This window comes from Candoia aspera, chromosome 1 (genome assembly GCF_035149785.1).
Source record: "Candoia aspera isolate rCanAsp1 chromosome 1, rCanAsp1.hap2, whole genome shotgun sequence".
In the NCBI taxonomy this organism is placed as follows: Eukaryota; Metazoa; Chordata; class Lepidosauria; order Squamata; family Boidae; genus Candoia; species Candoia aspera.
In genome coordinates this window covers 240,447,824-240,464,929 of record NC_086153.1, presented here as the reverse complement: position 1 = coordinate 240,464,929, position 17,106 = coordinate 240,447,824, and the positions used below count along the sequence as shown (strand labels likewise).

The 17,106-nt window shown below is 40.7% G+C and overlaps 1 protein-coding gene across 1 annotated transcript in view; it reads right to left on the bottom strand.

Moving 5' to 3' along the window:
* The window catches only part of LOC134487492 (mucin-5AC-like), a 64,896-nt gene that overhangs the window by 11,439 nt on the left and 36,351 nt on the right, over window positions 1-17,106 (bottom strand). The window contains exons 33-44 of the mRNA XM_063289322.1: window positions 16,269-16,397; window positions 14,322-14,468; window positions 11,662-11,665; window positions 10,949-11,038; window positions 9,577-9,851; window positions 8,239-8,407; window positions 7,584-7,834; window positions 5,429-5,612; window positions 4,092-4,338; window positions 3,061-3,239; window positions 1,776-1,845; window positions 365-465 (exon numbers count right to left, since the gene is read on the bottom strand). Of these exons, the coding sequence (XP_063145392.1) occupies window positions 365-465; window positions 1,776-1,845; window positions 3,061-3,239; window positions 4,092-4,338; window positions 5,429-5,612; window positions 7,584-7,834; window positions 8,239-8,407; window positions 9,577-9,851; window positions 10,949-11,038; window positions 11,662-11,665; window positions 14,322-14,468; window positions 16,269-16,397 (1,846 nt within the window). The remainder of the gene's footprint in view (window positions 1-364; window positions 466-1,775; window positions 1,846-3,060; window positions 3,240-4,091; window positions 4,339-5,428; window positions 5,613-7,583; window positions 7,835-8,238; window positions 8,408-9,576; window positions 9,852-10,948; window positions 11,039-11,661; window positions 11,666-14,321; window positions 14,469-16,268; window positions 16,398-17,106) is intronic.

Genomic DNA, 17,106 nt, shown 5'->3' with positions numbered 1-17,106 from the left:
GCCCTCTGTGCATAATTATTTGCTTTTTAATTTACCAATATAGTTTCTATTCATTCAAGGGCAAAAATAACATGGCTGGCCATGAAATGGCTTTTTGTCCATCACCTCCACCACAAGCAAAACATCAGAAATAGACGTTGCTTCCTTTTCTCGTTGCAAGCTGAGCAAACCAGTTATGAAGAGACTGTGGCCCCAAAAGCTGGTGTAATTAATCCTCTCGAAAAATCAAAATTGAAAAAGCAATCCTTCCCTCCCAAACCATACAATTGCTCTTCCCATACACAAAGATGATTCTACCTATCTTCAGTATATGCTTCCGTAAACCAGAGGGTCATCCCTATTCATAATGAAAAGAGAAACTTACCACATTCTGAAACACAGAGGTCAGTGTAAGAATTGAACATGATTTTGTCTTTTGGACAAACACATCCTTCAGCAAAACGCTGACCAATGTTGTGTGTTAGTCTGCAAGAAACGGAGGAAAATGTGTATCATTGAAATACTTTTAGTTCTATATATAAATATTCTTTCCCACTTTTCAGTGATAAAACAGTTGCCAAACAGATTAATATGGTGTCTTCCATTCGGTAATTAAATGTTTCAAGATTGTGTCATGTAATACATGCAAAATAAAATTTCCCACAAAAACCATGTTTTTGAAAAAAGCTTTTCAGATGCAAAAGAAAATTGGCACTTGCATAAGAAACTAATAAAATTATCTTTATTAGCTCCTTAGGAAAATGTCAGGTCTGGGGAATGGCTCCTATATGTAGGGAAAATGCTCACACAGAAAGTATGGTCAGATGCAGTCAGATGCAATATATTCATTCCAAGGTTTAAGACAGATATTTGAGGAAAAATATTTTATGAGCATAACCCTCAAAATTCTCAAAAGTCAGGCCCACTGGGTTTTAATCCTTTGATGCAGGGACCTTCAGGCATCAAGGCCATACATATTCTCTATGTACTTTGGGTCGGATTATTTTATCTGTTTTAATGATAGGAGGTCTGAATGTAGAAAGGAAACTCAGAAATGGTCATTCTTCTTGCTTACTGTTCATTCACACCAGGAAATTGTTCAAGATTCAGTTAGATCCTTCAACAATCCATTTTCAGCATTTCAAATCTCCTATCTCAGATATGAAAGTTAAGGAGGACTCCGTCTGAGCCATGAATCACTTTCTTGTGAGATGGGTGGCTATACAGCTGTGATCAACCAATCAATCAATCAAAAATAAAATAAACTGTTCCCAAGTAAAACTCATGGAGATGTCTTTTCAGAGCCTCCTTTCTAGAATGCTAGAATGCCTCTAACAAATAAAGTTTGCACTAAAGCACAAATTCTGAGGAAGTGCTTTGGACCTCACACAAACCCAGGACTTTTCTGGAATTCCTTAATTACTCCTTAATTCCTCTGAGCAGCATCCAAATTGAATAAAATAATAAATAATAAAAATAAATAAAAATAAAATTCCAGAATATAAACATACAGCATGGTGACAGATACGCAGTGGTGCAGAAGGAGAGCAAGATGTAATCTCATTGTTTGAGCTAAATGCAATGTCAATTCACATAACCTTTAATTTAGCTCATTTACCATTACGTAGATAAGAATTTTTAAAATAACTTTTTTTGTAATTAATACATAAACTGTCATTATGTCACACTTGGGACTAAATTCATAATATTCCAGCAAGTCAGATGTCCTGTTCAAAGAGACAAAAATGCACTTGTTAAAGGCAATGAGTATGCCACTGATCATTCTTTCTTCTTACCCATTATCACAGGTTCGTGGATGAAGAGGAGCACAAGCAGAATACACCTTGTCTTTGGGGCAATGATAGGCTGTATAGGAGAGAATAAAACACAGTATAAACAAGCAAAGATAATGATTTCAGTGGGGAAAAAAACTATGTGGCACCCATAGATACATGATTTCTTTCTCCAAAGGTTTTGTTAAAACAAAACCAGTTAAACAGCTACAAGTGGCTTCAAATGGTGTGGAGAATCAATGGGAGGGAAGAGACCTTTTAACTTTTCATTCTTGTTATTCATCTTTCTTCCTCTATTTTTCCTTTGAAGAAAAGGATCAAGTCCCCATGTTGTTCCACCATGAGTGCTTTCTATTATGTTTTGAGGACTGAATCTTAAGTATTTATAACTTCCTTGGGCGACAACGTCTTGCTTTTGAAAAACATTTATTTCCTAGTGAACTTGCAATTGTTAATTTTTTTTTAACTACAAAAGGAAAAAAAAAACGTAAGATTGTTTTTAAGGGAAATAACAAGTTTGGATTTGTTTTTGTGCTGTTTAAAACAGAGCTTGAAAGAATTATGCTTAGGACATTTTCAGAACTTTTCCAGTTTATCGGACCTTCTCCCCCAACTGGAATCTGTTTTTCATTTAATTGTTGTAAAAACATTTCTGTTGTGAAACAAAGGTCATAAATAAGAGTGATAACAATTTAGTGAATTAAAAAGTAATTTCCTCCAGTATTTGCTTTTTAAACTTTCCACTAATTAAAACTTAAGCCATGGGGAAAGGCACCTTCTCTTTTGATGGTTAGCCAACATAGTATATGGATCTACTCAGACAAAGGGAGGAACTACAGTAACAAGAAGGCTCTAAAAAGCCCATGTCTCTTGAATACGTCCTATACATGGATACCAGCAGAGTTGAATTATACTATATAACATAATGTGCAGAACTGAGAATGTTTGCTTTTGCTTGAAGCTTTCCACTTTTAAATAATCTAGAAGAACAGAAGACTGATTGTGATGCAGAAGATGTTTCTAAAGACTGGAATACGGTGAAGAATTAGCTAAAGTTTATGTTCCAAGTGTGACTTCCAAAGTTTGGAATCTGTACCTCTTATTCTCAGTACTTCACAAATCTGCTACCTTACCGTCTGCTTCTCAGTCCTTCTCAAACAATAATAAAATCTGCATAAAAGTTTGGGATACAAGATGCTAATAAAATTAGCATATGCCAGGTTGTTCAGTTTGCATGATTGACTATTGGTCTTTTGACACAAGCAGAAATGCTTCGTCCTCTACTTACGGCATTTTCCTTGAGTTCTGTTCCTCCAGTCAATACAAACCCCTTTAGCTGTGCAGAGGGAGGCATACATGTAGACATAGGTGCAAATCAAGGAGTCATTGGAAGCCTGACATGATTCATGGAGGCAGTTTTCATAGAATTCTCTTGGAGGCAGAACTTTATGGCAATCTGCAAAAATACTTTAAAATCCAGGTGATGAGGTTAACATTATATCAATTAAACAGGCTTTTTTTCATGGTGAAGCTACAACAGATAGAATAAGCTTTGTGGCAAAGACCTCAATTTCATGATAATGACACATGTAGAAACACTGGTTCTGCATTACTGCTGAGTCATATTCCAAGACTACTATTCTATATGATATATAAGAAATCTGAAGGTAATTTGGATATCTAGTAGATAAAGCATGGCAATACCTAATTCTGTGAAGTACCGTAATATCGGCACACAAGGAATATGTATAGTTGGGGAGACCACTCATGACCCAAGGACTGGCTGCAGGCTGAGATAGCCTCCCATCTGGACTGCTGTCAGAACTGCTGCTTTTTAGCTCAATAATCAGATGATGGGCAGGTTGCCAGGAATTACTATTCTGCTAGTGAAGCTTCCTTTCCTATAGTAATCCCATATAAGGGACAGGCTGCTGAGAAGCAAGGGACACAGAGACTTGGAGAGTAGATAGAACTGGGTAATAGGAGTAGCTTGCAAACATCTATTTGATGGACTGTATGTAGCACAAGTCTTCATTATGGCAGAATTACAGTGAAGCAGGGAACCTGATCCCCAAGAAATTCTGCTGTAATGTAGATGCAATTAAATGTGTATGCATGTAAATATGAGTATGGATGTGTGCTTGTGCATGCGTCTCACAGTCCTTCATGGGAAGCAACCTCAGGTCCTGTCTCTGCTATTCAGAGTAACTTTATATTTCTATGTTTGGTTAGCCTCAGATATTTTCTGTGAAGCTCTCAAATTATTTGTTGTACTGGAGACAAAAGATGCAATGTTTGTAAAAGCTGAGTTTTACTCACTCGCTTATAATCATCTTGCACAAAGATGATGGGTTGCTGCAGGGCGTTGTTATTGGTGATAATGTGGTCACCAAAGGTTTTGTTGTTGGCACTGTTGTGGTCACTGGAGGGCTTGTTGTTGGCTCCAGCTGACAGGAGGGCTTATTGATATCATTAACTTTCCAGTGGGTAGCCATGTCTGAGCAGGAGACAGCTTCATGACCATTGGGCAAGCGACAATCATCTGATCGGTCATTTGAACAAAGCCCTAGGAATAAAAAGAGGCAGACCATAAGCTGGCTGAAAATGCAGCATGCCTACTCTGAGTGACATTTGGATTGTGGAATGGATTTCCTGTTTCAATAATAACAAACAATTATATAACACTAGACAACCCATGACCTGCTGGGTCAACATTTCAGAGATATCTCCTTACCAGATTCCTCAATGCCTTCAACAATGGCAGAGCTTCTAACGTACTGGAAAAGTTCTTAAAAATTCAGGGAGAGATGTATCTGCCTTGAAAGTAGCCAATGTCGAACTGTATAGCACAGTCAAACATCAGGAGGTGACCACAGGAAATTTTTATGACATTTTGTATTATGTCATAAAATCTTTTATACAATTTGCCAAATTTCTATTCCATGGGAGTCATGGGTCCCAGGTTTTGGGTGCATTCTGTAAGTTAGCCTACTTGAGGTATCTTGGTTCAAAACTTGTTGCCCTCTGATGCACCATTTTGCCCAGTTAAAGGTTACAAAGTATCCAATAGACACGAGAGTTTTAGTAGTATATACTGTAGATGTATACATTTCTGTAATACACGCGCGCACACACACAGAGACAATGTGAACAATGACTCTCCCTCTCTCTGTCTGTCTCTGTCTCTCTCCCTCTCTCTCTGAATCTGCTTTGTATCAAGTCACCTAGAAGGTGGCAGCACCTAGCCTACCTGGCTGGTCTCAGAACCTAAACAGGGTCAGACTTAGTTAGAAACTGGATGGGGGACCACCTGGGAACTCAAAGGCTATTTCCATAACACTGTTAACAAGTCTGCATGAATGGAATTAGTGAAAGCCAATCTCATATGGAAGGCATCTTTATTTTTTAAACTGAATCAGGCCATTGGTTCAGCTAGCTCAGATTTTCCTTCTAGCAGCAGCAACTGTGAATTCTTTTATAAATGGGAATACAAGCAGTTTGAAAGAAAAATACTCTGGCCCTTCATCTTACAACTAAGCTTAACTTTATTATTGATCGTTACAATAGTGTGCATGTTCATATACTAATTCATTTCTTTTGAAAGTAAAGCCTTAAAGAGAAGGTATTGAAAAATTGTGTTTAATCCTGCTACTTACCACACTGTCCCTCTGTGTTGTGTTGAAAGAGGGCATTCGGAAGTATAACAGAGAAGATGAAGCCGTTGAAGATAACAAAAGCACTGAGGGCAGGAATTTCAACAGTCATGACAGTTCCAGCACTAGTAACCAAAATGCCATCTTTGGCAAAGCCCCCTGTGACTGACTCATTGCTGAAAAAAACCTAAAAACAGCAGGGTAAAAGAGATTAAAGAACATGCTGTAATGTAAATCTGAACAATTTACCTAAGGCCATTTTAATACAGTTTAGATCAATCACCTGTATAATACTGATGCTCTGCTGCCTTTTAGATTTTTTCTTTAAAAAACTGTATTTTGTTTGTTATAACCTGCTTTTTCCCTGAAGTACTGTTCAAGCAAAAATTCATCAAATTAAAAAAATCAATAAATAATAGAACCCACAGGTTTAAAAGATTTCAGTTGCAAGCCACCCTAAATATGCAAAGTCTGTCTCAGTAGAAACCTCTTTGCCTGCCAATAGAAGGGTGACGGAGACAAAGTTCTTTTGATTTCAAATAGAAAATTCTTTCTTATAGTTACAGTCAGTCAGAGGTATCAGAGAGAGGGTCAAAAAAATCACAATGGCAGCTGCCTCTTTTCTACATCCATTATATGCAAAATACTTCCAATGTGCTGTTATGGCTGCCAGCTTGTGTTTTTTTTTAAACACACACACTCATGGATATTCCTGTAACCCAGTGTTTGTCAACCTTAGCAACCTTATAATGTGTGGACTTCAACTCCCAGAATTCCAAAGCCAGCATGCTGGCTGGGGGATTCTGGGAGTTGAAGTCCACACATCTTAAAGTTGCTGAGGTTGAGAAACACTGCTGTAACTAATGAACCTCCTTTAGTCACATGCAAGAATGAACGGCCTCTTCCCACATGCAGCTGTGCCATTGCTGGCAACGGCCAAAATGTAAGCCACCAGGTTCAGGAATGAATTTAATAGTACAACTGAGCTGTTTAAGTCATATGACTTAGATACCAGTGATAATTCTCTGTGCTCAACATTCAATGTAAAGGGCAAATATAACTTGTGGTTAGCAGTTGGGGAAATAAAGGGGAGAGAAGGGGAGAATGTATTACAATTTTTTTCCATAATGTTTCTTATCCATGTTTCTTATTTTTAAAAAAATTTCTTTTATACTTTGTTTTTTATACCTTAACTCTTGGGTATTTTTCTAAAATACAGTTAGAAAAGAATAAAATGGGATTTTTAAAAATTAGTCCAACTAGGCTAGGAACCTGAGTCCTAATGGGGAGTGTAGGTTCAACCCAGGCTGAATCACCATTGACTGGTATTTCAAGGGACAAAAAGATTGAAGCACTGCTGACATGCTAGGATTAACCTGAGGTTATTCTGCTGTGGTATATATTGATATATACATATGGGAATGTGTTTCTCCATCTGTATTATACTGTGGTGGCCAGCTGCTTGAAGCTGCACCCATACATAATTGGAAATAAAAGAATTTCCCTGAGTATGAGTGGTAGCTGGCTGAACTGTTCAGGCATGTAGCTTCCGGGGGCACCTAATCAATAGGCAAACCAGACTGTCAGGGGGTGGACCTCTTAATGCCCTTCTGACCTCATCAAGCATCTTTTCCAAAGGGCAGTATCTTGGTTCAGTAGACTACCTTTTATGTGAGAAACTATCTTAATTTATAATGGTGCTTAATTGTAGCCTGGACTTAGCTAATACAACACATTCTGTTCCAGCCTTCCATTGCTATCTGGTCTGTGAGTCATCTGGGAGCTCCTAATTCCCCCAAAGTCTGGTCTAATGGCATTGTTTCTAGGAAGACATTTATTTGAACTTTACAAAATTTACTTGTAAGGGGAAACAACATGCCATAAATAAATGTTAGTTCCAGATTAAGGTTACAGTAGTATTCTGTCCTAAAGGTAGTCCAGCATTTTTTAAAACTAATACATTTCTCATGATAACTATGTGATTCAACAACTATTTCTTTATATTGTCTTAGCATAAGTATGGCTTTGTTTATTTGATTGAAGCACTATTATTTTAGGTGGCTATACAATTTAAAAACCTATGACACATTATTTTATTTTATTTATTTGTCATATTTTTTTACCACCTGTCTCGTATGCAACGACTCTACAACATTACCTTGTTAGTTCTCACTCCTTCATGTACTTGACTACTTAGTATGACTTCCATAGAGTTGTAATATACAAGCAGGGATCTGGAACAGGATTGATTACTAGCTACATCACAGAAGGAATTGTCAAGCAAAATACGGAGGTTTCCATGTTTATTCACAATCTCTTTCACCAAGATATAAGTGCAATTGCCATGGAAAGTGTAAGGAGTGCCATCAAAAGTCATATAGTTAGAATGGTCCCAACCGATACAGATACCTATAAGAGAAAATGATTTAAAAATTTTTTAAAAGGTACGTATTTTGGTGTGTAGTCTTCAGAAGTCTTAACAAAGGATACTTAATTCACCATGTGAAAGAATGAATAACAGTGCTATTTGAAGGACTATGGACCAGTGTAGTGTAGCCATTAGAAAGAGTAATCTATTAGCTATTCTAATTTGGATAGCGCTTATAATAAGTAGCACCATATTCATTCACATATTTCATAAAATTAAAACATTTATTCAAATTAATTAATTAATTAAAATATGCATAATTTTTCTTCCAGATACTAAGGCTGAAATCCTACATGCAGCTGCATAAGAGAGGTGGAGTTGAACCTGGCAGAGCTTACTCCTTAGTAAATATGTATATGATTACACTGTAATCTATTTTGCTTACATTCACACTCATAGCGTTCTATACAGCCGTCCGCATCTACTATTTTTCTTGGTTGGAGTCCACTGGCACAGTTTATCTTCTCAGCTTGTGGGAGTGGCACCATAACAATTCGGTTGTTCCCCTCACATGTTGCCTTAGTGCAGTTATTAAACATCCATGTTTCATTAATCTGGAGGCAAACAAAGAAAATTGTTCTAAAATTATTGAGCTTGTTAAAAACAAAGAAAGAAAGGGTTAAGGTCTACTTGGAGAGCAATCCCATCTGGGAGACAAAGGGTGCCTTCAGGGAGCAGCTAGTTGACCATGTCTGGCCTTATAAGATAATCCTGTCAGGCCTGGGTAGTACCTGTATGAATAATTACTAAGAAATCCCAGGGCTTTAGACTAGACTGGGAAGAAAAAAAAGTCACTATAAAAATGCAGTGTTGAATTATTTCCATATTGTTGCCAGGAAAATTGCATGAATGTATCCAGGAAGTCACTAAGAGCTGAGTTAAAAGAACACATGCTCTGCATGCACAGATCCCTGTTCAATCTTTCACCACAAGGATTGGGAAAGACTCCTGCTCAAAACCTTGAGAGCTGTGCTAGTGAAGACAGTACTAAAATAAAGCCATGCCCTAAGCCTGAGGGTAGAGGAGGAGCCTCTGTTGCCACTTGTGCCTATCCAAGTGCTGTAATACAACGGAGAAGAACATTGAGTGCTGTGCCAGTGACCTCATCATTCTTTCTAGATGATGTAATCATTGGCAGTGCACTCTTTGGGATGCTGACTAAAGCTCCTCGGCTCCACTAAAGCACTGGATGGAATGCTGGTTGCTGCAGCTGCTGAAGCAGACCAATGGGCATACTGGTTCTAAAGCAGATGATCCTTTCAGAAAGTGAGGCCAACAGGGATGTTGAGAATACTAAGATCTCTTTCTATGGATGCAAGCTCACAGTAAGAAAAAAATCACAACTAACTGGGAATTTGAACATGGGCCTCCACACTTTATGGGCCAACATTCGTTGTTCTGTCAAAGATGCATAAAGGAGGTCCTTTCTTTTGTTCAACCTGTTTTTAGAGCTTATGTGACAATTTGCATTTTGTTTTTCAGCTCAAAATACTGGGCAAACCATAGAAGAAGTCAGAGGAGGCTTTGGGAGCTACAAGAAAGGTGTTTGGGGATGTCAGACTATCACCCCAGATCTAAACCACAAATGCTTGTTTTACTGAAGGCAAACTTTAAGAGAGTTGCACTCCATTAGTTTAAATTGCCCACACAAGTCTTGTAAATATACTTCATCCCAATTCATGGAAAATTGTGTCAGCAGTGCATAAACAAAAAATCACATTACCTTTCTAGGTGGATCAGCATAAGGGCAACCTGATACAGGAGTTGAGACAATGACTTTTGTAGTTGGGGCAGCTGAAGAAGTGTGTAGTTTGGTTGATGGAACAGAAGTTGTGGAACTGAGAGTAGATAAGGTTCCTGAGGTTATAACTGATGATGTTGATGGATGGGAAGTTGTTGTAGGACACAATACTGGATACCTCTTAATTTCACAATTTGTGTCACATATTGCAGTAAAACTACATCCAGAACTATCAGTTCTATTATATATTACTTCTCCTGTTTAAAAGAATAGATAAATAAATTAGAAAGCAGCATGCACAAATGTTATAAACCAAAACACATAATTAAACGTTAATGCATGTGTAATTCCAACATTAAGTTTTTGATTGCAACATGCAGTGTCATCCTAATCAAGTTTATGCAGAAATAAATCTGGGTATATTGTATAGGCATAGAATTAAGTTATCATTAAGTGTGATTCAGGGTATGTCCTTTAGACAAAAGCCCCATTGATATCAGTGGGTGTTACTCCTAAAGAACTGTGTATGGTATTACAGCCTTCGTGATTTATAGTGAGCAAGCTTCACTTCCCATGAAAAGAAAGAGAGTGTAAGAGAGAGAGACATAATAACATGAGGATCAATAACCATTCCTTTTCTTTGTCTATCCCCAAATGGTGCCAGACAGAGATGGATAAGTAATTTATTCTATCCCATTACCAAATTTCCTGAACCTAAAGGAGAATAAGAGTCCACATGCAAGCCAAAATCTACATTTTTAAAAATATTAAGCAAGGTTATTAATAATTGAAAAATCAGCACAAAATGTGTTTATTAAGAAAAAAGTAGGAAAAATAACTCATTAGGGGAACATAGCTTATAAAACAATGTAGGCCCCAGGAAAAATGCATACCAAAAATGCATATATTAACAAAATATTCACAAAAAATTTCCCCATTATATAAACTGGTACAATAGGAAAAATGTCTGAAAATGGAATTGATACTCTTGTCCATCTCAAGCTCTAGGATCCCAGAAAGACCCTGGATTCATAGTCCAAGTGTTAGGGAGCAGAGTGGCATACAAAGTATACGCTGCCCTCCTCATAAAGGGAATGACTGGAACATGGTAATAAACCTCTAAGGACCAATATCCCTAACTCAAGCATGCAAAATAGGAACTGATGCTTTCAAATGCATAATACAATAACAAGATTTTAAATGCCTGAATAAATGAAAACATTTTCACTTGCTTCCCACAATGCAGAAGCAAAGCAAACTTCCCCAGATAGAGTAGTCCAAAACTAGCATACTTATGTGGAAGGGCCAATTCTAAATACATGCACAGTCAAAGCAATATGTGAATGAAACTCACCAGGAGAAAATAAAGTATCAGGAGTTCCAGATACATGGCAGAAACATGGAGTTGTTCTGCTTAAAGTGGTTCCTAGTGTGGAACCTGATACTGTTGAAGAAAGACACAAAATACAAGATGGAGATGAATAACCAGATGATATGAGATTGATATACCAGCTGGAAATATATTGCTAAAAACTGATACTGACCTTCATAAATATTGCAAAAAAACAAAAACACAAACAAACAAACAACTCAAATTAACTAAATTAACTCAAAAATTCTGCAACTACATTTAGGACCACAGACTTATGCTTAGGAGAGTGATTTACTACTGACTACCTCAAATCCACTTTTATTGAAGTGCTATCAGAAAGATCCAGTTAGGGGCCACATATTTTAGTATGAATTGGATGAATAAAGAAGTCCTTCCCTTAAAAGATGGTGTGAATGCAATTTCCCATTCAAATAGATAACTTGCTAGACACAGATAAACATTTTGATGAATATGCATTGAAAATGGACCTGAAATGTTTGATGTTTTGCTTAGAAAATGTATGCTAATAATGAAGATTACATTGCTGTGTGTGTGTGTGTGTATTTGGTGTCGTTAAGTCAGTTTTTGACTCCTGGTGACTGCCTGGACAAGTCTCTGCAGTTTTCTTGGCAAGGTTTACAGAAGTAAACTGCCTGCCTCCCAGGGCTGAGAGAGAGTGACTGGCCCAAAGTTACCCAGCTGGCTTTGTGCCTGAGGCCGGACTAGAACTCACAGTCACCTGGTTTCTAGCCTGGTGCCTTCACCACTGCACCAAACTGGCTCTAGCAGGCAACATATGGCCATCAAATAAGGCAGCCAGTGAAAGATGGCTAAGAATAAAAATTGGGTTGGGACAACACAAAAATAGTAAAATGCAATACTATTAATATGATTACTTTAAATTCATTTTAAGTAAATGCAATGTAAAGTTATTAACCAACCTACCCAGAGAAAGTATCCTTCTCTCATCTACTTTTAAACTCCATCCAATTAATATAGTTAATTTATAAGAAATATAAAATATTTAATTTCTCCTATAATATAAGTGAGTTCTCACTCCCTCTTATCTGCAGAATAAATTGAATTTCTACCCCCTTACAACTTGGCAAATAAACTGACTTTCCAAACAATTTTATCCTCACTTTGAAGTATCTGCTTGTTATGGTTAACTTATCCCTGTCTCCTTCTACAAGAGAAAACACCAGAAGCTAAAACTAATCTCTATTTCACTGGTTTATCACAAAGTCAGGAGAGTACAAAAGCAGGATGTTAGAGGAAAAACAAGTCAAGAGCTTGGCAAAGTCTGGAATAGGAAACAGAGGGGTGGCTGAGGATACAAATGAAAGGATATTTCAGTGTTACTGCAGACATAGAGAAGGAGAATAGGCAACGTCAGGGGCAGTTGCAAAGAGGATGACCATTTGGGGAAGGAGGCTTGGAAGGAAAACACAAGACCAGATTGGGGATGGAAAGCTGTTCAGAAATGTGACTTCAGAGGGAAGACAGGGTTTGAGGTGGCATGAGACAGAGCGGGGGGAAAGATTAATTGACAAAGTAGTGGGCAGAGAAAGAGGTCAAAAGAAGGAAGAAAAGGGAGACAATGACAAACACCCATAGAGACATTAGTGTGGAAAAAGAAAAGGGAACAAAAACATGGAAACGTTTTCAAAGATATGACTACGATGGTCATCCTAATTTCTAATACTTAAAGGCCTTTGCATACAGGGACCTCTTTGATGGTCAACATGAGGATGGTGCACCTGTTTTAGGCAATGTGATACCCAACAAGTTTAGAAAAATTTCTACTGAACTTACCACTTGAAAAGGTAGAAGTTACCATTGGTTTAGAAGAAGGGGAAGGGATATAAATGGTTGTAATCCCAGTTTTGCTGCTGGTGGATTGTGCTGGGCTCTCAGTGCTTGGTACAGTTGCTGTTGACCTGTATACAGGGATGGATTGTAAAGATGAGGTAGTCATACTTGGAACAGTTCTAGAGGTGATTGGGTGGGTTGACTGTGTAGTGGAAAGAGCTATGGTGGTTTGCGTTCCTGTTGTTACCCCAGCACTCGTGGACACAAGGGTTGATGGTGGAGTAGAAAGGGTTGTGGTGGTTTGCTCTCCTGTTGTTACCCCAGCACTCATGGACACAAGGGTTGACGGTGGAGTAGAAAGGGTTGTGGTGGTTTGCTTTCCTGTTGTTACCCCAGCACTCGTGGACACAAGGGTTGATGTCGGAGTAGAAAGGGTTGTGGTGGTTTGCTTTCCTGTTGTTACCCCAGCACTCGTGGACACAAGGGTTGATGTCGGAGTAGAAAGGGTTGTGGTGGTTTGCTCTCCTGTTGTTACCCCAGCACTCGTGGACACAAAGGTTGATGGTGGAGTAGAAAGGGTTGTGGTTGTTTGCTCTCCTGTTGTTACCCCAGCACTCGTGGACACAAGGGTTGATGGTGGAGTAGAAAGGGTTGTGGTGGTTTGCTTTCCTGTTGTTACCCCAGCACTCGTGGACGCAAGGGTTGATGGTGGAGTAGAAAGGATTGTGGTGGTTTGCTTTCCTGTTGTTACCCCAGCACTCGTGGACACAAGGGTTGATGTCGGAGTAGAAAGGGTTGTGGTGGTTTGTTTTCCTGTTGTTACCCCAGCACTCGTGGACACAAGGGTTGATGTCGGAGTAGAAAGGGTTGTGGTGGTTTGTTTTCCTGTTGTTACCCCAGCACTCGTGGACACAAAGGTTGATGGTGGAGTAGAAAGGGTTGTGGTTGTTTGCTTTCCTGTTGTTACCCCAGCACTCGTGGACACAAGGGTTGATGGTGGAGTAGAAAGGGTTGTGGTGGTTTGCTCTCCTGTTGTTACCCCAGCACTCGTGGACACAAGGGTTGACGGTGGAGTAGAAAGGGTTGTGGTGGTTTGCTTTCCTGTTGTTACCCCAGCACTCGTGGACACAAGGGTTGATGTCGGAGTAGAAAGGGTTGTGGTGGTTTGCTTTCCTGTTGTTACCCCAGCACTCGTGGACACAAGGGTTGATGTCGGAGTAGAAAGGGTTGTGGTGGTTTGCTCTCCTGTTGTTACCCCAGCACTCGTGGACACAAAGGTTGATGGTGGAGTAGAAAGGGTTGTGGTTGTTTGCTCTCCTGTTGTTACTCCTGCACTTGTGGATGCAAGGGTTGATGGTGGAGTAGAAAGGATTGTGGTGGTTGGCTTTCCTGTTGTTACCCCAGCACTCGTGGACACAAGGGTTGATGCTGGAGTAGAAAGGGTTGTGGTTGTTTGCTTTCCTGTTGTTACCCCAGCACTCGTGGACACAAGGGTTGATGCTGGAGTAGAAAGGGTTGTGGTGGTTTGCTTTCCTGTTGTTACCCCAGCACTCGTGGAAACAAGGGTTGATGGTGGAGGAGAAAGGGTTGTGGTGGTTTGCTTTCCTGTTGTTACTCCTGCACTTGTGGACACCATGATGGTGCTTAGGCTGGTGGTTGATGTAGTAGAGACCATTCCAGAGGTGACTGGCTGTGTTGACGGTGGAGTGGAAAGGGTTGTGGTGGTTTCTTTTCCTGTTGTTACTCCTGCATTTGTGGACACAAGTGTTGACAGTGGCGTAGAAAGGGTTGTGGTGGTTTCCTTTCCTGTTGTTACTCCTGCACTTGTGGACACAAGTGTTGACGGTGGAGTAGAAAGGGTTGTGGTGGTCTGCTTTCCCATTGTTACTCCTGCACTTGTGGACACAAGTGTTGACGGTGGAGTAGACAGGGTTGTGGTGGTTTGCTTTCCAGTTGTTGCTCCTGTGCTTGTGGACACAAGTGTTGACAGTGGTGTAGAAAGGGTTGTGGTGGTCTGCTTTCCCGTTGTTACTCCTGCACTTGTGGACCCAAGTGTTGACAGTGGAGTAGAAAGGGTTGTGGTGGTTTGCTTTCCTGTTGTCACCCCAGCACTCGTGGACACAAGTGTTGATGGTGGAGTAGAAAGTGTTGTGGTGGTTTGCTTTCCTGTTGTTGCTCCTGTGCTTGTGGACACAAGTGTTGACAGTGGTGTAGAAAGGGTTCTGGTGGTTTGCTTTCCTGTTGTTGCTCCTGTGCTTGTGGACACAAGTGTTGACAGTGGTGTAGAAAGGGTTGTGGTGGTCTGCTTTCCCGTTGTTACTCCTGCACTTGTGGACACAAGTGTTGACAGTGGAGTAGAAAGGGTTGTGGTGGTTTGCTTTCCTGTTGTCACCCCAGCACTCGTGGACACAAGGGTTGATGGTGGAGTAGAAAGTGTTGTGGTGGTTTGCTTTCCCGTTGTTACTCCTGCACTTGTGTCCACAAGTGTTGACGGTGGAGTAGAAAGGGTTGTGGTGGTTTGCTTTCCTGTTGTTGCTCCTGTGCTTGTGGACACAAGTGTTGACAGTGGTGTAGAAAGGGTTGTGGTGGTTTGCTTTCCAGTTGTTGCTCCTGTGCTTGTGGACACAAGTGTTGACAGTGGTGTAGAAAGGGTTGTGGTGGTTTGCTTTCCAGTTGTTGCTCCTGCACTTGTGGACACAAGTGTTGACAGTGGAGTAGAAAGGGTTGTGGTGGTTTGCTTTCCTGTTGTCACCCCAGCACTCGTGGACACAAGGGTTGATGGTGGAGTAGAAAGGGTTGTGGTGGTTTGCTTTCCCGTTGTTACTCCTGCACTTGTGGACACAAGTGTTGATGGTGGAGTAGAAAGTGTTGTGGTGGTTTGCTTTCCTGTTGTTGCTTCTGTGCTTGTGGACACAAGGGTTGATGGTGGAGTAGAAAGGGTTGTGGTGGTTTGCTCTCCTGTTGTTACCCCAGCACTCGTGGACACAAGGGTTGACGGTGGAGTAGAAAGGGTTGTGGTGGTTTGCTTTCCTGTTGTTACCCCAGCACTCGTGGACACAAGGGTTGATGTCGGAGTAGAAAGGGTTGTGGTGGTTTGCTTTCCTGTTGTTACCCCAGCACTCGTGGACACAAGGGTTGATGTCGGAGTAGAAAGGGTTGTGGTGGTTTGCTCTCCTGTTGTTACCCCAGCACTCGTGGACACAAAGGTTGATGGTGGAGTAGAAAGGGTTGTGGTTGTTTGCTCTCCTGTTGTTACTCCTGCACTTGTGGATGCAAGGGTTGATGGTGGAGTAGAAAGGATTGTGGTGGTTTGCTTTCCTGTTGTTACCCCAGCACTCGTGGACACAAGGGTTGATGCTGGAGTAGAAAGGGTTGTGGTTGTTTGCTTTCCTGTTGTTACCCCAGCACTCGTGGACACAAGGGTTGATGCTGGAGTAGAAAGGGTTGTGGTGGTTTGCTTTCCTGTTGTTACCCCAGCACTCGTGGAAACAAGGGTTGATGGTGGAGGAGAAAGGGTTGTGGTGGTTTGCTTTCCTGTTGTTACTCCTGCACTTGTGGACACCATGATGGTGCTTAGGCTGGTGGTTGATGTAGTAGAGACCATTCCAGAGGTGACTGGCTGTGTTGACGGTGGAGTGGAAAGGGTTGTGGTGGTTTCTTTTCCTGTTGTTACTCCTGCATTTGTGGACACAAGTGTTGACAGTGGCGTAGAAAGGGTTGTGGTGGTTTCCTTTCCTGTTGTTACTCCTGCACTTGTGGACACAAGTGTTGACGGTGGAGTAGAAAGGGTTGTGGTGGTCTGCTTTCCCATTGTTACTCCTGCACTTGTGGACACAAGTGTTGACGGTGGAGTAGACAGGGTTGTGGTGGTTTGCTTTCCAGTTGTTGCTCCTGTGCTTGTGGACACAAGTGTTGACAGTGGTGTAGAAAGGGTTGTGGTGGTCTGCTTTCCCGTTGTTACTCCTGCACTTGTGGACCCAAGTGTTGACAGTGGAGTAGAAAGGGTTGTGGTGGTTTGCTTTCCTGTTGTCACCCCAGCACTCGTGGACACAAGTGTTGATGGTGGAGTAGAAAGTGTTGTGGTGGTTTGCTTTCCTGTTGTTGCTCCTGTGCTTGTGGACACAAGTGTTGACAGTGGTGTAGAAAGGGTTCTGGTGGTTTGCTTTCCTGTTGTTGCTCCTGTGCTTGTGGACACAAGTGTTGACAGTGGTGTAGAAAGGGTTGTGGTGGTCTGCTTTCCCGTTGTTACTCCTGCACTTGTGGACACAAGTGTTGACAGTGGAGTAGAAAGGGTTGTGGTGGTTTGCTTTCCTGTTGTCACCCCAGCA